The sequence below is a fragment of the Scyliorhinus canicula genome, chromosome 1 (assembly GCF_902713615.1).
Source record: "Scyliorhinus canicula chromosome 1, sScyCan1.1, whole genome shotgun sequence".
Lineage (NCBI taxonomy): Eukaryota > Metazoa > Chordata > Chondrichthyes > Carcharhiniformes > Scyliorhinidae > Scyliorhinus > Scyliorhinus canicula.
The window spans coordinates 255,065,210-255,088,168 of NC_052146.1; the positions used below are offsets into that span (position 1 = coordinate 255,065,210).

Here is a 22,959-nt window from a genome sequence, read left to right on the forward strand (position 1 = left end):
AACACAGGTGGAGAAGGTAGTCAAGAAGGCATACGGCATGCTTGCCTTCATTGGCCGAGGCATTGAGTATAGAAATTGGCCAGTCATGTTGCAGCTGTATAGAACCTTAGTTAGGCCACACTTGGAGTATAGTGTTCAATTTGGGTCGCCACACTACCAGAAGGATGTGGAGGCTTCAGAGAGGGTGCAGAAGAGATTTACCAGGATGCTGCCTGGTATGGAGGGCATTAGCTATGAGGAGAGGTTGAATAAACTCGGTTTGTTCTCACTGGAACGACGGAGGTTGAGGGGCGACCTGATAGAGGTCAACAAATTTCTGAGGTGCATAGACAGGGTGTATAGTCAGGGACTTTTTCCCAGGGTAGAGAGGTCAATTATTAGGGGCATAGATTTAAGGTGGGAGGGCCAAGGTTTAGAGTAGATGTACAAGGCAAGTTTTCTACACAGAGGGTAGTGGGTGCCTGGAACTCGCTGCCGGAGGAGGTGGTGGAAGCAGGGACAACGGTGACGTTTAAGGGGCATCTTGACAAATACATGAATAGGATGGGAATAGAGGGGTACGGACCCCGGAAGTGTAGAAGATTTTAGCTTAGACAGGCAGCATGCTTGGACGGCCGAAGGGCCTGTTCCTGTGCTGTACTTTTCTTTGTTCTTTGTTCAGGTGTTACTGTGACTGTACATGGTACTAGTGAGGCCACATTTGGAATACTGTGTACAGTTTTGGACACCTTATTTATGGAAAGATATATTGGCTGAGATTCTCTGGTTACTCGCTGGCATGGGATCCTTTGGTCCCATCGGCAGCACACCCTAGCCAGCGGGCTTCCCGAAGGAGTGGAGTGGCTTCAATGGAAAATCCCATTGACAGCGGCAGGAACAGAGAATGTCCCCACCAGCGAACAGAGTGCCGCCTCCTGCTACTGCAAAACACATGGCTGGGAAGCTGGAGAATCCTGCCCATTATCTTTGGAGGCAATGAAAATGAGGTTTCACTGATGATAATCTCAGGTATGTAGGGACTTCCATGTAAGGAAAGATTAAACAGGCTGGATCGGTACACCTTGGAGTTCAGAAGAATGAAAGGTGATACGATTGAAACATGTAAGATTCTCAAGGGATTATACTGGGTAAATGTTGGGAGGATGTGTCCACTCATGGGAGAGTGTAGGACTACAGGGCATAGTCGCAGAGTAAGGGGATGCTCATTTAAGACAGATTTGAAGAAGAATTTCTTCTCTCAAAGAGTGGTGGATCTTTGGAATTCTTTACCAAGGAAGTTGTGAAGGTCGAGCCCTTGACCATTTTCAAGGCTAAAATTAATAGGTTTTTAATCATGTGGGGAATTAAGGGTAACGGAGTGAAAGCAGGAAAATGGTCTTAGTGAGTGCCATCTCAGCCATGATCTTATTCAATGACAGAACAAGCTCGAAGAGCTGAATGGTCTACTCATGTTTCAATTTTTTATGGTCTTAACCCCTTTTAAACCCTGCTGGCTGACTTCTCAATGTACAGAGTGGGGAGTCGGTAGGAAGTGCTAGAAAATGATTCACTCCATGGCTGCATGGGTCTCACCCCCACAACCCAAAAAGATGTGCAGGGCAGGTTGATTGGACATGCTAAATTGCCCCTTAACTGGAAAAAGAATTGGGTATAATAAATTTATTTTAAAAAATAAGTGTGAGAAAATCTGGCGGAGCTTAAGTCATTGAGGGCCTCGAGCCTGCAACTCCAGATACCCAGCTTCACCCCATATCCTTTATTACCATTGATTACTAGAAAGATATTAATCTCAAATTTAAAATATGCATATAACCCAGCATCAACTGCCATTTGCTGAAGGGGGTTCCAAACTTCTACCATGCTTTGTGCGCAGAGGTGTCTCCTCATTTCATTCTTGGAAGATCTGGCTCTAATGCTTAGACTACTGTCCCTTGTCCTGGATTCCCCAATCAGCACTAACAGTTTGCTCTGTTGACCCAATCTTTCCGTTAATATCTTGACAACTTTGAAATGAAATGAAATGAAAATCGCTTATTGTCACAAGCAGGCTTCAAATGAAGTTACTGTGAAAAGCCCCTAGTCGCCACATCCGGCGCCTGTTCTGGGAGGCTGGTACGGGAATTGAACCATGCTGCTGGCCTGCCTTGGTCTGCTTTAAAAGCCAGCTCTTTAGCCCAGTGTGCTAAACCATCAAATCATCTCTTAAACTTCTATAAAATAGGAAATACAAGGAGGAAAGTCTTGTCTTTACACCGTGCTTTCTTTCATGACCACCAAGCATCTTAAAGCACTTTACCGTACAACCAATGAAGTACTTGTGAGGTGTAGCATGATAGTCTGTATTTTTCTAATGATGGTACAGGGATAACTATTGTTTATTTTTCTTTTTTTATAAATTTATAATAGCCAATTTATTTTTTTCCAATTAAGGGACAATTTAGCGTGGCCAATCCACCTACCCTGCACATCTTTTGGGTTGTTGGGACAAAACCCACGCAAACACGGGGAGAATGTGCAAACTCCACATGGACAGTGACCCAGAGCCGGGATCGAACTTGGGACCTCAGCGTCATGAGGCCGCAGTGGTAACCACTGCACCCTGGGGATAACTATTGTTTAGGGCACCAGGAAACTGCTCTTCTTCAAAATAGCACCATGCGATCCTTTACATCCAGGCACACAAAGCTTTGGCTGAACATCTCATCCAAAAGACAGCACCTCTGACAGTGCAGTACTCCCTTAGTACTGTTTAATATTTTAGTCACCTTTTCACAAAATTTAATCAGATCATTGGACAAGACCTGTCCTTTACAAATCCAGATTGGCTCCCTTTGATTAGCTGAAACATTTCATGGCATTCATCCTTAATTACAGGCTCTAGTAATTTCCCGGAAACATATGTTCCCTCTCTGACCTTGCTCAAACAGCAGCATGACATGTGCAAATTTCCAATCGACAACGATAGTTCCGGAACCAATAGAACTTTGGAAGATTATTGTTAGGACATCTGCAATGTTTTCACCTACTTCCTTTCAAATCCTGAGATGAAAACCATCTGGTTCTGGGAATTTTAAAATCTTTCGTGTCATTGTTTTCTTAATTACTGATAATTTGTTTATGTTAATTTTGGTGAGTCCCTGTCCCTGATTCAATATTAGTCGCTTTCGGATGTCTGGCATGTTGACCTCTTCCACTGATCTAAATATTGATGCAATGTAATTATTGAAAGTGCTTACCATTTCCCGGTTTTCATTTATATCGCCATTGTCAGTTTTTAAAGGGCCCAATTTGCTCTCAACCTCCCTTCTTTACCAAATTGTTAGTTTTTGGAAATCTCTTGCAAGTTACTTTTCATTCTCGTTTTTGTAACTCCTAGCTGCTGTTTTGTTTCCCTTCACTGCTCTTTGCATCTCTTCCATTCACTTCGACCTGTGCTATTTCTTGCATTTTTATATGCTTTTCTTTTAATTTTATTCCATCCCTTATGGTCTCTTGCACATAGAGCTCTTGCCCCTGAGGGGTTTAAGCATTTTTATAAAGAATTTACAGTAACCAATGCTTTTGTTTCAATTTAGGGGCAATTTAGCATGGCCAATCCACCTGCCTTGCACATCTTTGGGTTACACAGACGTAGGGAGAATGCGCAAATTCCACATGGAGTGACCCGGGGTGAGGCAACAGAGATAGCCACTGAGCCGCCATGCCTCCCGTTTGTGGTTTTAGCTGCTTCTTTATCACCTTAACTCCTTATTTAAACTCTCCCCATCAATTCTTCCACTTTGCTTATCATTGCATTTTATCAGTTAACTCTGCAAGTGGGTGGATTTTAAATGGGTTAAAATCGAACCCTGTGGATGAGTTTTTTCACAATCTGTTGAAGTCAGCCGTACCAAATCTAGAATCTTAGCAGATGTTTTGCCTTTCTCTCCCTCAAGCACAACGTTGAACTCAATCATATTATTTTATGGTTTTGTTAGCTAAATACACACTGTTAAGCTGTTACCTAAATTTTTCTCATCATATAATCTAATATGGCATGTTCCTCGTTTTGTATCTTAAAACAAAATGCCCTGGACACAATCAAGAAATTTCTGCCTTTCTGCCATGACCTCGTATGCTTATCTCAGTTTATGGGAAAATAAAAATTCCCGTTAAAACCATACTGCCTTTACCACTTGTTTGTCTAACCTCTGCATTATTGCCTATGAAAAGAAACTGGGATAGGAGCCTTCCTGCCGGGGTCTGCAATTGGTTGGATGGGGTGTGCACATGACTATTGTGGAGGAGGCCCAGAGATTACCTCTCTGCCCTTGATCCTCTGCGCCACTAGACTGGCCTGGCAGAAAATTCACTGCCATTTCCAATTCAGACAGCCAAGTAAAAATTGCAGTCGGGTCCTGATGACACCATCAAGGGCCCTACCAAAATTGGTGGCATACCCCGCTCAGTTCAGCTGATTCAACTCATAGAAGCTCTTGGTAGCCCCAGGGCAGAGGAATTTTAACTGCCCGACAGCCCAGTCCCTTCTCAATAGGCTGAGTTAATATTACCTCATGAATTTTTTTATCCAGTCTCAGAGACAGAAAGCCTTATGCATGTTGCTGCAATACAACTGCTGCAATTTGACTGACAGAAATTAACACTCTCGATTGGATTTGAATTTTGTTTTATTGTCACATGTACTTACCGAGGTATAGTGAAAAGTATTGTTCTGCCTACAGTCCAGACAGATCATTCCAAACACGAGAAAACATAGGACATACACTAGATACACAATGTAAATACATGGACACAGACCATGAGAAGCATACAGAGTGTAGTACTGTTCAGTAGAGAAAATGCGTGGACAGATCAGTTCTGTCCATAAGAGGGTCATTGAGGAGTTTGGTAACAGCGGGGAACAAGCTGTTTTTGAACCTGTTAGTGCGTGTTCTCAGACTTTTGTATCTCCTGCCTGATGGAAGAGGTTGGAAGTGACAATAACCCGGGTGGAGGGGTCTTTGATTATGATGCCCATTTTCCGAAGGCAGCGGGAGGTGTAGACAGAGTCAATGGATGGGAGACAAGTTTGTGTGATGGACAGGGCTGTGTTCACGATTCTCTGTAGTTTTTTACGGTCTTGCGATGAGCAGTTGCCATACCAAGCTGCAATGCAGCTTGATAGGTTGCTTTCTATGGCGCATCAGAAAATATTGGCAAGAGTCAAAGTGGACATGCTGAATTTCCTTAGTTTCCTGAGAAAGTATAGACACTGTTGTGCTTTCTTGGTCGTCGAGTCGACATGGGTGGACCAGGACAGATTGTTGGTGATATGCACACCTAGGAATTTGAAGCTGCCAACCATCTCCACCTCAGCACCATTGATGCAGACAGGGGTGTGTATGATACTTCGCTTCCTGAAGTCAATGGCCAGCTCCTTAGTTTTGCTGAAATTGAGGGAGAGATTGTTGATGTTCCACCATGCCACTAGGTTCTCTATCTCCCTCCTGTACTTTGACTCATCGTTGTTCGAGATCTGACCCACTACAGTCATGTCATCAGCAAACTTGTAGATGGTGTTGGAGCCACATTTTGCCGGACAGTCCTGTGTGCATAGGTGGTATAGTAGGGGGCTAAGTACGCAGCCTTATGGGGCCCCGGTTATTGAGGACTATAGTAGAGGAGGTGTTATTGTTTATCCTTAACTGATTGTAGTCAGTGGGTCAGGATGTCGAGGATCCATTTGCGGAGTGAGGAGCCAAGTCCTAGGTTTTGAAGTTTTGATATGAGCTTATATGGGATTATGGTGTTGAAGGCAGAGCTGAAGTCAATGAATAGGAGTCTGACCTAGGAGTCCTTGTTGTCGAGATGCTCCAGGGATGAGTATAGGGTCATGGCAATAGGTCCGCTGTGGATCAGTTGTGGTGGATTGAGAATTGCATATTGTTTATCTCAAGCTATAACATCAAATCAGGCACTGATAACATAATCCTGATAAAAAGGCATTGCAACTGCAACTCTTTGGGCAATATGCCAGAGGGCTGAATTCACACTAAAGACGAGCTATCATCACTTCTGATTTAAATGCCAGCAGCAACCATAAATAATCAAATACTTTTTGCCATGGGGGAAAAAATAAGTTAAAAATGCAAAATGGAGGATTATCTAACAAAACGAACTAATGCCTGGAGCAAAATGCAGCATAGTGGGGAAATGTGAACTGAAATACAAACTCAACAGAAACCACTTTAAGAAGTTCTTCTGAATCTGCCAGGTGCAGGGTACAGTGACTCAGCATACACTCTACTTTAAGGTGGAAGGTTGTGGTGGAGCCTCATTTTAATGTATGAAATTTTGTATGGGATATTTGAATAAGTTATTTAAATCTTGAAATGAGGCTATGTATGTCATTATCACAATATTAGCTTTTGCTCCAAACCATCCGTTGAAAATCATGCACTGTGAATTAGTCACATGTATGGCACTCAAACTGACACCAGCACAAAAATAATTGAGTGCAGTAACCAAATGATACCACCCAGAGAATGGAGAAAATGCTAATAGATTTGTCCTAAACACGATGAGCTCCACAAAAACATGCAGTCACCATTGCCATGTTCCAGCTACCAGCAGTTTTCTTCCTAATTTGCAACCTGATGAAAAGAATCTGAATAACTTCCCTCCATGCAACTGTACCTCTGCTTTGAACTGCAGGGTTAGGGTTTCGGTTCTGGGATTGTGAAGTCCTTGATGATCAAATTCCCTGCTCTTGTAAAAGTGCACAGAAGACTGACACTAAGGGAATGCCCAAGGGTGATAAGTGATATTTGCATGGGAAAGCATGATTTAATTTATTAATTTGGTTTGGAATGTTTATTTTGTGGTGGGTTTTACTTCTTGCGTTGGAGCAGTGATGGTCAGGTGACAGAAGATAAAGTGTGGTACTGTTAGTGAATGGAGAATTGGGGCTGTGCTAACTGGTATTGCGGTTGAATGAACTGTACATGGCAGACTGGCCCAAAATGAGGTATCTATCTTGCCTCCTTTCTTCCTTTTCCCCTTCTTCCTGCTCAGCTGCTCGCCATATAGGGTTGTGCAGTCATGATGGCAAGTTTGAACTGTGTACAGCAGACCTCCACAAGTCTCAAGGCCTCCTGTGCCAAGCACTAGAAGCCTCCTGCAGAGCAGTCCAAGCAGCAGAAGCATTGTTTCAACATCTCAATGGTGCTCTATTACATTTTATGTGTCAGCATACCTTTCACTATGTAAGAACATAAGAACTAGGAGCAGGAGTACACAATTCAGCCCCTTGAGCCTCTGCTATTCAATATGATAATGGCTGATCTCCTTTCGGTCTAAGCTCCACTTTCTTGCCCATTCTCCATGACCCTTCAACACATTACTCATTAAAAATCTGTCTATCTCCTCCTTAAATTTACTCAATGTCTTGGCCTCCACTGCCCTCTGGTGAATTCCACAGATTCCCGACCAATTGAGAGAAGTCATTTCTCCTCATCTCTGTTTTAAATCTGCTACCCGTTGTCCTAAAAATGTGATCTCTTCTTCTAGATTGCCCCACAAGAGGAAGCAGCTGCTCTACATCTACTTTGTCAATATCTTTTATCATCCTATGCATGTATGTAAACTGCACCCATGTGCATGAATAATGCACTGGAGTCATAAAGCCATGTCATAAAAGGATAGCCCATGTAGGGGCAGCACGGTAGCATGGTGGTTAGCATAAATGCTTCACAGCTCCAGGGTCCCAGGTTCGGTTGCCGGCTGGGTCACTGTCTGTGCGGAGTCTGCGTGGGTTTCCTCCGGGTCCTCCGGTTTCCTCCCACAGTCCAAAGATGTGCCGGTTAGGTGGATTGGCCATGCTAAATTGCCCGTAGTGTCCTAAAAAAAGTAAGGTTAAGGGTTACGGGTATAGGGTGGATACGTGGGTTTGAGTAGGGTGATCATTGTTCGGCACAACATCGAGGGCCGAAGGGCCTGTTCTGTGCTGTACTGTTCTATGTTCTATGTCACCCAATGGCCACACTTTGGTTTATTGTTGGAGGCTCATATGTATAAAGAATGATGCAGAATGAAGACATTGTGAATGTTGCTCGGAATTGACCTGCATGATATGCTGGGTATGGTTCATCACCTGTTGGAGGTTGAGGGAGTGTTAGGATTTGGATCCCAACTGTGACAACTTTTGAAAAAGTACATGATAAGCCACCAGATATTGTAAATATTGCCTACTCCTGCTTGAAAGGAGTCTGACATGAAAATGTTCCTGGCCATAGTCATCTTCATAATCACTGGCAATGCCATCCTGACCCTGCTCTGAGGCTGCAGGTAGGGTTGAAGCAGATGGTGGCAGATTTCAGTGAACCTAGGTGTCTAATACATATCCTTTACTATTGTCCTGTCTCGGCAATTCTAGTTCAGTCCCAGAGGACTGCTTTGGTTCTGCAGGGCCCATTGAACCTTGGTTTCCACAGCCATGATGAGCTGGCATTATATGAGCAACTTCCATTGCAGCATCCAGATGCATCTGCTGTAATGGGAACTGAGATATAGCACTGTTCATCATTGTTCGGTCTGTCAGTGTTCTAAATTAGCTACCATGCCAAAATGGATGGGCTCCACGCTCTGTGCAAAACCCTGAGTTAAGGTGGTGCTGAAATCCTCCTTGTTGCTCTTGGCATTGCACACAGGGGCAGAATTTTATGGGCCCCTACAGATGGGGCAGGGAGGCATGAAAAATTCCCTGAGTGGCTCTCCCATTGTCATCCTGCCCGTCGCAAACCTGCCCACAATTTTACAGGGGGAGGGAGAGCCTGATATCAATTTTAAGCTCAGGAGGAGCTCAGAAATAGGGAAGAAATGGTAGGCAGGTCACACTTCTTGGGCTTCAGGCAGGAACGGAGGGAGGATCTTCCTTCCAACGCCCCCGGACCACATTCCCCAAGGCCTGTCTCTCACCATCCACCCACCCATCATGGGTGCTCCCAATCCTTCGCAGCCCCCAGCTACTCCATCAAGGTCCACCTACCCATCCCCAGGGCCTTACTAAATAGTTGCAGGGCTTTTGTGGTCAATAAGGATTTATTCCACTGCCAACTCTTCAGGTGGTGTGGATATCTATCAGCCATGTTCTACGGCCCACCCAACTTGTGCACTCATCAGAGTTCATCGCAGCAGAAGATTGATACAACCTCATCCTCTTGAAAACTGTACCTGTGGTACCCTTGGCCCCTGTCCTGGCTGTAAGCCACTTGTACCTGGCATCACTACGTGAGGCTTGCAGCAGTGCTAAGTGTACGAGAGAGAATTGAAACTATGAATGCTAGTTGTGAGCCTTGATTGACAGAGATTGATTGTAGGTGAGTGATGGGGGTGTGGTACATTGAGGAGGAGCATTTGCAGTTGATGCAAAATGCATTTGAAGATACATTAATTTGCCTTGATCACTTCTGTGAGCTCATTGAACTTTTTGTGGCACTGTATCCAGGTCATCGGGGCATCATTCCTGGTATTGTCTGCCACTTATATGTCTGGAGGGCCTCCTGAGGATTGCTTACATCTCTCTTCCTCTTCATTTTCCCCAGTAAGATAACCAGTGCAACATTAGGGAACCTTGGGACACGTCGTAATGAGAGAGAAAATATTTCTACTCGTTATGCAGTCTAGGCCGAAGGGGACATAGTCTAAACATCAGTGCCAAACTCGTCAGGTGTTAAAATAGAGAATAATTCCACATTTCTACATCTCTTCTGCAAAATAGAATTGATGCCAGATCAATTGCTATTGTTAAAATCTGAAATTGATAGATTTTTGCTCATCAAAGGCATTACGGAATATGGAGCAAATGAGGGAATGTAGAGTTAAATCACAGGTCAGCTGTGATCTCACTGAACAATGGAGGAGGCTCAAGGAGCTAAATGGCCTATTTCTCTTCCAATGTTATATCAAAATAAACCTTACAGCTAGTTCACACTTTCTATTGTATTCAATGAGCACTGTTAATGAAGAGGTGTTCTGTGGCCCTGTATCTTCTTTTACATCAGTACTGCAGTACAACCTTCTTATTATCACACCCAATTTATCAGCCAATTTATTTAAGTAGGCAATGACATTAAGCAGGCTTATAAAACAAATGGAAAAGGGTAGGAACATGACTAAAATTGAAATATAAAGGAAATCAAGGAAAATGAGAACAGACAGATGTACAGGATTGAGGTTAAATATAATACTGAGAAAGAGGGTTGTAGAAATGTTGAAAAACAAGCGTGAAAACAATTTAAAAATAGTCAATGGTCAGCACTTTTCACGGGCTAATGTATTCATAGGAATAATCATCCCATAATTTTCACATATGGCAGATATGAAATAACTTGTGTGTGTGATACTACATTCAGCTTTGTTCATGGCTAACTCGAGTTTTACAATAGATATTACCCCATTATGACAGAAAATTGGATAAGTAATATACAGATAAATAGAAAATGGTTTTAGTGCTTTGAAATTCTGATAAACAGGTTACATAATAAAATATAATTTTACAAATTATTTTACTGATTGTTTTATGAGGTGAAAGCAGACAAATCTTCAAGATTAGCATACAAATTCAGCTACGGGTTAGTTCCATAATGGCCTTTTATGGAATGCTGCCCAGCAAATTAGACAGACACAATAGCTACACTGCAATCTGAAAATACAATTCTCAATTGGGATTTCAAAGAGTTAGGATTGGTGCAAGCACATGGCAAACAAGGTAGTTGGCTAAAGCTGCAGAATTTGGAGAGGTAGATGCAGCAGTAAACTGAATGAGCTATTCGGAAAACTACCTAAGTAAACAAACAGGGTTCTGCAGTGGGAAAGGTCTAGTTCTACTAATATACATCCACATATACTGACAAACATACAGATTTCCAAATGTTTACATTGCAGTCTTTCCCAAAATTTCATATTATGCTCCCCACTCTGTGCAACAGTTTTATTTGTACACCCACATGATTATTCCAAAACAGCGAACCAGTAAATAGTATCAAGGAACGTAATTTGATCAAGTCCATTCCACCATGATGATTATTGAATGCGTAAAATGTGCATAAAATCAAATAGTAAATGTTGCAGGTACACATAGTATGGCAGCATGTGAGCCAAATTGCACATTCTAATGTGCATTTCTTCGAGTACATATCCTGTGAAATGCGTAGAACAATGAGAATGTACAATCAATATCATAATATTCTCCTTTTCCATGTGAAACAAATCTATTATTGGTACAACAATTTTATTCATATTAATGCAAAATATTCATTTTTTAAAGTTAATTATTGGGATGGGAGTGAAAGGCTGAAGGCTCATCTCGGGCACCTAATACACTTGCCCTGAAAAGAATATAAACATACCGAGGAAACTGAAGGCAATTCACAGTGTCTGGATGTTCCAGGGGGGCATTATTGGCCATTCCACACATGCTTGGGCAATCTCGAGCAAAATACTGCCAATCTAGCCACTCAGAGTCACTCGTCCTTTTTCTTTGAATCTTAACAACTTCTGGCTGAGGGCTACTAAACTGCAAAATAATATAGAAGACCTACAAACAATGAAAAAGAGAAAGAAACAAAATTATACTTGATTTTGTGAACAAACACTTTTGCGCAAATGAAGGTTCAGAAGTGTTGATGGTGATGTCACATTCAATAAAACTGCCTTTTCATAAAAATAATAAAACACAAAACATTGACTGGTCCACATTTCCTGTTGCCCTCGGCCGCTGGCACTTATGGGATTTTCTAGTCAGACTTGTAAGGGTTCATGGAATAAGGCCAATGATGTCAAGTTCAGAGCTGGGTTTGGGGATTCCCTATGATTTTCACGGCCAAACGACTTTGGTGGTTTGCTGGTTTTTTGTAATTGTCATTATAATTTCAGTTGTCTATTTACACAATATATATATATTTTAACTTAAAGTGCCCAATAATTTTTTTTCCAATTAACTGGCAATTTAGAGTGTCCAATCCACCTACCCTGCACATCTTTGGGTTGTGGGGTGAGACCCACGCAGACACGGGAGAATGTGCAAACTCTGCATGGACAGTGACCCGGGGCCGGGATCGAACCCTGGTCCTCGGTGCCGTGAGGCAGCAGTGCTAACCACTGCACCACCATGCTACCCTCTCACACAAGGAAATATGACATTTTCTGTTGTTGGTAACATCCTCCTGTGTTGCATGAATCAAATTACCTTCCATATAATTGCATGAATTTCTGTCATAACAGAGGAATTACCACCTAAGGATATTAATTGTTTAAGAGGTTTCCACCACGCACCGCCACCTTGATCATTCTCTATTCTCCAAATATTGGGCCTTGTATTCCCAAAGGGGAAAACTCATTATTGGCAAGGTAGCAGAGTTTACAGCAGGTGCCAAAAACAATAGTTTTAGGTTTCCCAGTATTCAAATGAAAAATGTGATAATTCATCCAACTGAAGGGAAAATTTGCTCCAAACATCTCTAGCAATAAGAACAACTTTAATGATATGTAAACCGCATTAACTATAAGCTGGGAAACAGAAAGATCGCTGTAATATCCCACATGGGGCCCACGGGGTGGGAATGCTTGGCTTCCCCATGCTCCTTGCGGAGTACGAGCTCCCCTGCTAGGGGTGGGGTAGCTCAATTACCCAGGGTATATAAGGTCAACTATGAGGCACTGATGAAAAAAGTACCCGGGGAATGAAAACCCGAGATGTCTACCGGGGAATGTAAATACTGTTTGTAAATAAAGCTTTGTTCTTATTTTACTCAGTGGGAACTCCCACATCCTTATTAAACTGGTGACAAGGAGTAAACTGGTTTGCTATTGACACTGCAACCTACTCAGCTGAGCCACCTCCCCGATTTCTGGACCCAGGTTTGTATTTCTTTGATTTGCCATGCCTCTGTTTGGGCGGTAAGATGCATTTTACGCCGGTGTTGACGATTGGAACCAATATGCTGAATGAATGCATTATTTCTTGTGGATCAACAGTATCATGGAGAATGAGTGCCAGACAGTCGTGCTATTAACACCCTGTGGACCACATAGGTTTGGAGTGTCCGGAGTCTCACAGACCCGGCAACGCTGGATGCACAAACATTCGACCGGCTCGTGGCGGAACACTTTAACCCAACCCCGTCAGTAATCGTTCAAAGACATCGATTTAATATGGCAAGGGGTCCTCCAGTGAGTCTGTCACTGAGTTTGTGTCTCGCCTGTGGAAGAGAGCCGGGTTTTCTGAGTATGGAACTGTTTTGTCCTGTATGCTCCGCAACCGCTTGGTCTGGGGTATCAACAATATGGAAACCCAGAAAAAGCTTTTGGGTGAAGTGTCCCTAACTTCTCAGCAGGTGCTGCAGATCTACTTATCCCAAGAAAGCACGGGATGCAGCATCCAAGAGATAGAAGGGATGGAGGTGAAACCCTCACGTGGTATCCCGCGGCTCAGACGGAACGCTGCTGCGACTCTGGCTTCTGGGTGAAGAGCATACACCCGAGACATGCGACATGCCCGGGCTCGGCAAAAGGTGATTCTGGTCCATATGCTACGTATAGACGCTGGTCTAGGCATGCCCGTCGGCAGCAAAAGGGTGAGCGTCCAGCCGCCTACGTCAGGGTAGGTGTAAGCCTTGCATCTGGATGACACTGAGGAAGAGGCCGTGGATGAGATGCAGCTCAATTATTTGGCAGTGCCCAGTGTGGCCCCTATTCATGTTCCGATACAAGTGAATGGTCATATGCTCCAAATGGAATTGGATACAGGACCATTCACTTTGGTAGTGGCGCAGAGCACTTTTGATCTCATCAAGCAAGGAGTGCATAATTTGTCTTTGCTGACACGGTGACTCGTTTGACCCACTTGGGGAACGACTGAATAAAGTGGGGTCCATTCTCACTCCGGAGTTTATGGGCGCCATTCAGTGTCCTTTTCTCTCATTGTTGTGTAAGGAAATGGCCCCAGCCTGCTGGGCTGTGATTGGCTACACCAGCTGCAGTTGGACGATAGCATATTCTCCAAGTGAGGTCTGACGGTCTGTGTACGGCCTGTGTATGGTACTGAGTAAATTCCCACAGGTTTTCCAGCTCAGCTTGGATACCATTAAAGTGGCCGTGGCCAAAATTCAGGTGGACCTAAAAGCACAGGCCCAATATTTTTATGCCTGCCCAGTTCCCTATGTTATAAGGTTGAGACCAAACTTCAGCATTCGGAAAGTTTGGGCATTATTCGTCCAGTGTGCTTTGCTGATTGGGCAGCGCCGGTGGGCCTTCTAATGACCCGGATAAGACAATGCCCCCTCTGCGGACAGTATAAATTGCCAGTGACAACGGCATCAAGAATTTATATGCTACATTGGCAGGTGGCTGTACATTCACAAAATTGGACACAGGCAACGCTTATCTCCAGCTGGAGCTCGATAAAGTCTCACGGAAGTACGTTATAAGTAACATACACAAGGGACTCTATGAATATACCCGGCTTCTGTTTGGAGTCTTGTCAGCTTGCGCAGTCTTCCAACGCATCATGGAGAATATCCTGCATGGATTGTCACACATTGAGGTTTACCTAGATGACCTGTTAGTTACAGGGGCCATGGAACAAGTACATTTGGAGAACCCCGAGGTGGTGTTGAAACGGTTTTCCGAAATGTGTTCCTTCTTCCTCAACTGTGATTTCCCACCTACAGTTGTTGATAGGGCCCTCAACAGTGTGTGGTCCACCTCCCGCGCCACTACCCTCGCCCCCTCCCCTCCCTCCCAGAACTCGGATAGAGTCCCACTCATTCTCACATTTCATCCCACTAGCCTCCGTATGCAAAGCATAATCCTCTGCCATTTTTGCCAACTCCAGCATGATGCCACCACCAAACACATCTTCACTTCACTCCCTCTGTCAGCATTCCTCAGAGACCATTCCCTCCGACATAATCTAGTGTGCTCCCCCACCATACCCAATATCTCTCCCATCACCCATGGCACCTTCCTATGCAATCGCTGAAGGTGTAACACCTGCCCCTTTACCTCTTCCATGCTTAACATCCCAGGCCCAAAACACTCATTCCAGGTTAAGCAGTGTTTCACTTGCATCTCTTCCAATTTGATCTATTGTATTCGCTGCTCCCAATGTGGTCACCTCTATATCGGAGAGACCAGGCGGGTGATGGCTTTGCTGAGCATCTTCAGTCTGTGCGCATTCAGGACCCTGACCTTCCTGTTGCTTGCCATTTTAACACAAGACCCTGCACCCATGCCCACATGTCTGTCCTCGGCCTGCTGCAATGTTCCATTGAAGCTCAACACAAACTGGAGGAACAACATCTCATCTTCCGGTTAGGCACACTACAGCCTTCCGGTCTCAGGATCTGTAGGGAGAGAAAAAAGGAGGTCTCGGACACACACTCGGTGGTTCAGCTGCTTCCTGATGATCGTCCGCCACATCGTTCCTGCTGCTGTCGAAGTTCGCTAACGGGATATACGGCGATTGATCCAGTGCATCAGCTCCATGAGGACTCACCGGAGCAAAAGGGAGTTCGACATCCTCTGTCCGCTCCTCCTTCTCTGTCTCATCGCTCGTCGAGGGGGTCTTCGGACTTTGGGGAGGAGGAATGTAATATCCCACACGGGGCCTACTGGGTGAGAATGCATTTTTCCCCATGCTCCTTGTGGTGTACAAGCTCCCCCGCTAGGAGTGGGGTATCTCAATTCCCCAGCGTACATAAGGTCGGCCAGTAAGGCACTGCCGAAGGAAATACCCAGTAGGGACCTACCGGGGAGTGTAAATACTGTTTATAAACAAAACTTTGTTCTTACTTTTACTCAGTTTGGACTTCCGTGTTTCTATTAAAAAGAGCATTAACAGATATGATGAGTCATAACAAAAGCAGCCGATGAACCAAGGACAAACTTCTTGGCAAGCTATGGAATCAGAGGAATAGACCAGAATACTGTAACCGTTTTATGATTCTTGAGTATAGATTTGAAATAAGAAACTGCTTAACAGCAATACCAAGTAAAGGCACCATGAGGTCACCCTACTAATCTTTAATGTCTGTAATCATGGTTGAATAAAAATAATCCCTGGTGCAATAATGGGCGGAGTTTTCCCAAAAAATGGCCAAGTGTGAGGTTCTGACTGAAAACCAGTGTGTTTCTCCTCAGCGAAATAGACAGATTTTCTCTCCAGATATTCTGACACCTTGTCCAAAATAGGGCAGATGGTGTACTTGCACCATTATTCTGGAGGGTCGGGCCTAAAGATGCCAACAAGCCCGGCTTCATCTGAAATTGAAGTTAAACAACCCCCAACTCTATCATCGCAAGCATCGGGGCATTAGAGCCCCCTCCCTCTACAGCATTACTGGCATCGCCCCCCTTACCCCCACCCAACATCACCGCTCACCCCCCACATAATGGGATGCCCAAATGGGGTTCCCTGGAGGCTTCGTCCCTGGTAATGCAAACCTGGCAGTACCAATTTGGCAGTGCTATCAGGGCAGTGTCAACATGGCTGTGCCATCCCAGCAGTGCCAGCCCAGCAGTGCCAGCCCAGGTTATATTTACCTCCGAGCTCCTGGCGTGATCATCACAAACAGTTTCAGTTTTTGACGTTACACCAGTGTGGGGCAATATACGATGATCTTGGAAACAGCGGCTATCAGGGCATTTCCATGCAGCTAGACAATAGTGGAGAGCAGATGGAACAGGATGATATTGCCAGCAATGATAAAGCTCAGGGAGGTAAGGAGGACAAGAAGAATAATGCACCACAGCCAGAGGTGCAGATCATTATGGAAAGCAGACTGAAGGGATTCAAGCAAGGAATTATAGGAAAGATGAGTGCAATACTGAGACCTGGCAATGTCTACAAAGACCTTAAAAAGGAAAGGTAGGTCAGAGATCGTACAATAGCCAAGATGGGTGGGCCATGTTGATAACAGCTCGAAAGGGGAAAAGAACAGAGCCAGGAAAAAGAACCACTTAATAATATCTGTAATGGGAACAGAAATAATGGATGAATGATCATGGAAGGCCTATGGTTGGAATGGCCAGAGGAAGGATGTAAAAGACCAAACCTCAGGGCTGAGGCAGTAATAAGACTACAGTGAATCTGAAACGAGGAGAAGGTGCATGGAGGAGAGGCAGGTCTGACTGTCTCAAACAGTCCAGAACATCAAAGAAAACCTCAGAGGGAAAGGGAGTCCTGCACCAGGAATTTCCTTGACACTGCCCTGCCCTCTGCAAAATATCTGCGTTTATGCTTGTACCACTGATTTACCTCTAGACACCCTGGGCTGCATTCTCTGATTTGTAGACTAAGTGCTGACGCCGGTGTGGGAGCAGTGGCAATTTAAGCAAGATAAAAATGGGGCAGAAATAAAGGAGAAAAAGGGTGATTGTGGAATGAGTGGTGCGATGTGGTTGCTGTCGAGCTGACAGACACAGAACCTCCTGTCATGCAAATCTGGAGGCTATGAGGGTCTCCCTAATCCTTCTAGCATGTCGGACCCTTGCCACCACTTGTCCTCCATTCTCCGGGTCCTCCTTGTGCTCGTCGTCCGGTCCCTCCTGCTCCTCCTCCACGGACGTGGCCGCATGTTCCTCCTCTTCATCCTCGTCCAGCATGTTGCCCTGCTCCTGTGCCAGGTTGTGGATGGCACAGCAGATCACAACAAAGCCAGAGACCCTCTTGGTGCTGTACTGCAACGTATTGCCAGAGCAGCCTTTGGTGATATGCCTGTAAGCAATATCATAGGTGGCTGGTAGTGCGAACACCAACGAGCAGGTGGCGATACAAACACATCATGTGGTCTCAGGACAGTGGTCATGTGACAAGGCGTTCCACTATAAGTGGGGGCACATGCAGCCATCAGGAGATGGTTGCAAGACATGCAAGTGAACAGTCATGCTGGGTGTTGTTCCAGAGGAATACAAAGAAGCTCCATGATAACTTGCTCTGTAATAGATCACTATCTTACCATGTGCGATTTAATAAAGATCCTGGTTTGGACAAGTCAAGTCATTTGGCAGATTCCTTGCTAGACATTGAACACCAAAAACAACATGGTACCAAGAGTGCTGAAGATCTGAAGATAACAACGGCAGTGACAAAGTTAGGAATTTGGCGGACAGACCAATCTGGTGAACTGCAGCTTGTGGTGACTCAACGCACTAGAAGACATTGAAGCACGAGATGGAAGGACTGAAAACCCCCCACCAGTTTCAGATATCCGGTAAGGCAAAGAAAACAGTTCAAACTCTAAGTTTTGGCCTTAAGCCTTGTTGCTCGTTATGCTTTCCCTTAATTTGCTCTGTTTTAATTACCTTTGCTCAAGAGTCGCCAGGTATCTTTCTGATACCACCACAAGGTTCAAAACCGAATACTGATCAATGACTCGATACACCAGTTAGTAAGTTTGAAATCAATGCACATTTATTTACACACACAGTCAATTATTACTCATGCACAAACTCTACTCACTAAACTACAACTACTACTAAAAGCCTATACTTAGCTTCGAGTGCCCACTCAGTCAGAGGAACAATGGCCGTTGTCCGGTTCTAATACTGCTGGCTTCGAACTGGTATAGAATAGTAGCTAGGAGCGCCTATCTCGTAGCGTGCGTTGACCTTAGACTTACTTGGCTGGTGTTTGGCCGGCCTCTCGTCGCTGAGAGCCAAATGCCAAGGTGAAGATGGAAAGTTCAAGAGTTCTTAAGAGAGCGAACTGACCTTGGGGACTCTGTTTTATAGCCCCCAGGGTTTCGCGCCCTTCTGGGCAGACCCTGGACTTGGTCCCAATTAATTGGACCATGTCCCAATCGTTTGTATCGATTCTCTCCAATAACGGGGTCGTTCCCCAATCGTTGGGCAGGCTCTAGGTAACCGTTGGCCTGCCTTTGTTTTAGTCTCCACTGGTGCAGGGGAATTTGTCCTGGTACCGATTGTTTCAATGTTTCTTTTTGTCCCTGGCTATAGCTCATTACTATGCTAATGGCGTGTAGTTTCAGTTCTGTCTGGGCTCTGCAAGTTCCAATCCACAGAAAACCTTGCACCTGTTTGTTTTTCTAGTGCTGTCCATTTTTCCCTGCACTCTTTGTGAGTATCCATTTTGGAATCGGGACGTGGCCACCCTAGGTGGCTACAGCCTGCAGGCCCAGCCTGATGAAAGCGAATCGCATTGCTGCTGACGGCAGGTCCACAAGCAATTGAATTGTATAACTCATTTAAATTCGACAATGAGGAGGATTGTAAGAAATATGATGAAATCGTTAGGCATTTCGATCAGCATTTGATCGCTATCTTACCACTATCTTGCCAGACATCGGACACCAAACACAACACAGTCCAGACAGCGGAACCACATTTTTAGCACCGCTCAATGATAGAACATGTGGCAGCATGAGCCTCATTGTAGCAAGACTCCGTCTCAGCGTGAGGCCTCCGCACTGGAGTCATCAGCCATGATCTCAACGGGTATCCCTTGTCCCCCATGAGCCAACCGCCAGCCTGGGGTGGTCCTCGAATATCTGAGGATATCTGAGTGCCCCAGTATATAGCTGTCATGCACGTTCCCAGAATAACGCGCACACACATGCATTCTGAGCCGGTGGTCGCACATGATTCAGGGAGTGGAACCACTTCCTGTTAATAAACGAGACTCTCTGATGCCATGGTTCTCGCAGGACAACATTGAACACACCCTGGATCTGGGGCATCCTGGCAACGGCAGGAAATCCTGCAGCCCGGGCATTTGGTGGGCCTATTCCAGCTCAAAAGTGATATTTTCTGATGCTCGGGCATACAGAGCAGCCGTCACCTCCCAGATGCACCTGTGGGCTGCAGATTGGGATATGCCACAAAGATCCCTGCTCAAGCCTTGGAATGACCCAGTGGCATAGAGGTTTAGGGATGCAGTGACCTTCATGCATGTATCCTCCTCCTCCATGGAGTGCGCTGTCTCTCTGCTCAGACGCAGTCTTCTGCGGAACATGGTGCCCATCAGCTCATTGAATGACCAACGACACCAACGTCGCTGGCCTCCCTTCTGGGTTATTCCTCGGCCTGATGGGCAGCTGGGTCTTCAGAGTATGCGACGGCCCCCCGCACAAGGGGTGCCGCCTCCAGCCTGCATTGTCGCTGCTGCCTTCTACGAAGTGTGTCTGCCTTGCCTGCCACAAGCTATGTGAGGGAAGCCTCCGCAGGATCGACCCCAGCAATCATAGATATATCTGGAGGAAATTGGAGAAGGAGAGAGACAGACAATCATTAGCCTTGAATGTTATGATGTGCCAAGTACTCATCCAGGTACTTTTTGAAGGCTGAAAGGCATCCCGCCTCTACCACGCTATCAGGCAGTGCATTCCAGACCATCACCACTTTCTGGGTAAAAACGTTTCCCCTCAAATTCCCCCTAAACCTCCCACCCCTCACTTTGAACTTGTGTCTCCTCATGACTAACCCTTCAACTAAGGAGAATAGCTGCTCCCTATCCACCCAGTCCATGCCCCTCATAACCTTGTACACCTCAATCAGGTCACCCCTCTGCTCCAGAAATAACATCCCAAGCCTATCTAACTTCTCTTCATAACTTAAATGTTCCATCCCAAGCAACATTCTGGTGAAACTTCTCTGCATCCCCTGCAATGCAATTACATCCTTCCTATAATGTGGCAACCAGAATTGCTCAGGCCTTACCAAAGTTCCATGCAGCTACATCATGACCTCCCTTACCATGACTGTCCTGCCTTCTCTCAGAGTGCCATTCAGCGAGCCAGGTGTGCTGGCAAATATTGCTCTGCACACTCACCCCCGGCTACATCTGGAGCCCTTTGACCCCGGCCTGCAGGAATTACCCGACTCCTCAGTGGGAAGTCACGCGGGCATTGTTTAGTACTGCTTGCTTGAAAATAGAAATGGCTCCTAACCTCCTCACTTTTCCCCAGTAACCATTGCACAGGTTTTTGTTTTTGAAAAGGAGTACTAAACGATGCCCGCATGACTTCCCGCTGGGGAGTCGGGTAATTCCCGGGAGGCCACTGCATTCGACTTCAATCTCGTCAATGAGATTGAAATGAATGCAAATCAGGTAAATGATATCCCCATCATTTTGTGGCGTGATTGGGAGCTTGCCATTCGGAGCGGGCCGGGTGTAATGTGGTTGCTGAATTGCGTCCTCTATTTTGCACGCTTATCATTATATCAGTCTTCTACTTTATTTTCCCTCCAGCATAACAAAAGCCAAAAAGCTGCAGTATGTTTGACAGTCACTGTTTCAGCACAATATTTTTTATTGCATACGTTCAATTATTTCAACATTTTAATTGTTTTAAAATTAAGATATTCTTTTCAAACTAACATGACTCAATTTACCTCATATTGCCCATTCTGCAAATCAACAGTTATGCTGACTCCATTGTCCAACTGAGCTAGATCAGTGAACACAGAGGAGACCCATGATGTCCCGATGTCCTCATCATTGATGTAATTTAATGGATGACCATGTAAATTCAGTCGAAGCACCCGGTCATTAGTGGTGTCATCAGCACCATTTGGAATGCAGTATCTTTGTACAAGTGGATGAACTCGTGGGTGTGTCCCTGGGCAGCGACAATTTGGCTGGGTGTGTATGAATGGTAATTTACCAGAAAACACTTCATGAATTTCTCTGTCGTATAAAAAAAACAATAAAGACAACAAATCCAAAGTCAGAAGGTAAAATCAATCAAATAGCATGCAATTTCATTCAAATGGCTTTTTGCATTTATCCCATTAATTCACACTTTTGATGAAATGTTAATGCCAATGGTCAAACGTTAATGCCAAGACAGCATTAAAAAACTACGGAGATGAACGTACCTATTTGTGAGAGCTGTTTGATAGAATCGTAAATCTTGCATTCGACCAATGAACTGCTCAGAGCCTGTGAAATAGTCATCAAAAAGGTCAATATGATTATAAGGCACTTGCCAAATAGGCACGGGTAGAACATTGGGTCAGCACATTGCGGGAAGGTTTATTGCAAATTACTTACATCTTAATGGTTTTAATCTGTCACAACTCTTGGTGCGATTTAACAGAAACGTTTCTAAGTGTAAGTTTTAGCGGGTTTGGCGGGGTGTTTCCGCTGGCTCTTTCGGTGAGGTCCATACGGGTATTTACCCACACAGAGGGCGCCATCAAACTAAAAAACTGGAGTCCATTCTGGCCATGATTAGCGGCGTCGTGCCTGGCGCTTGTAGCCTGAGGAAAGACCCTGCTATTTAATGCCACTCTGTTTATTAGTGCCCAGACGGAGTCACCCCGGCGAGCGGAGCCCATCCGTGCAGGAAGAGATTGGGGTGCCATTTTTCAACTTCTCAACCCCCTCCCCCGCCTGGAATCAACCGCCAGACCTCCCCGCAAAGCCCAACTCACTTATACGGGGATCATCGAAATCCCACACCCCACCTCACATGGGTGGGGCATCTCTAGGTCCGATCCCGGTGCAGGCTAAATGCTAGGGTGCCACCATGTCCGGAGGCCAACGAACAGAGTGCTTCCAGTGAGAACCCCTCCCCCACTTTCAGGCACCATTCCAACTGGTTCCCATATGTGAGGAACAGTACTGAACTGCGCCCGGCTCGAGTCTCCTTGGTGAGGCTGATAGATGCCGTGTGGCTGTCAGATCCAGCGCGAGTACGGCTAAGTGGTTCTTCAACCCACGATGGACGGGACCCAGAACATGACGTTTCACAAGATTTTGTTCGACCTCGAAAGACGTAACAGCCATCGGGAATCCCGGAGGATGCCTTTCCTAGGAGCTACCAGCTGCTTTGCACCCCGGTTCCAGCAGAACACGGCTGGTAGATAGCAGCCGTAGTCGGTTTTATGGGCCTTGGGGAGTTTCTCTGCAGTCCATCCCACACTTAGAAATGTTTTCAGCAGTGCGTAGCTGAACTT

At 45.2% G+C, this 22,959-nt stretch overlaps 1 protein-coding gene across 7 annotated transcripts in view; it reads right to left on the reverse strand.

Annotated features, from left to right (window-relative positions):
• The window catches only part of ush2a (Usher syndrome 2A (autosomal recessive, mild)), a 1,354,742-nt gene that overhangs the window by 1,149,578 nt on the left and 182,205 nt on the right, over window positions 1-22,959 (reverse strand). For all 7 annotated transcript variants that reach the window (XR_005462328.1, XM_038811752.1, XM_038811743.1 and 4 more), the window contains exons 5-7: window positions 21,877-21,940; window positions 21,391-21,685; window positions 11,388-11,575 (exon numbers count right to left, since the gene is read on the reverse strand). Coding sequence is in view for 6 of the 7 variants with exons in the window: in XM_038811752.1 (XP_038667680.1) it covers window positions 11,388-11,575; window positions 21,391-21,685; window positions 21,877-21,940 (547 nt within the window). In the remaining variant the exon portion in view is untranslated. The remainder of the gene's footprint in view (window positions 1-11,387; window positions 11,576-21,390; window positions 21,686-21,876; window positions 21,941-22,959) is intronic.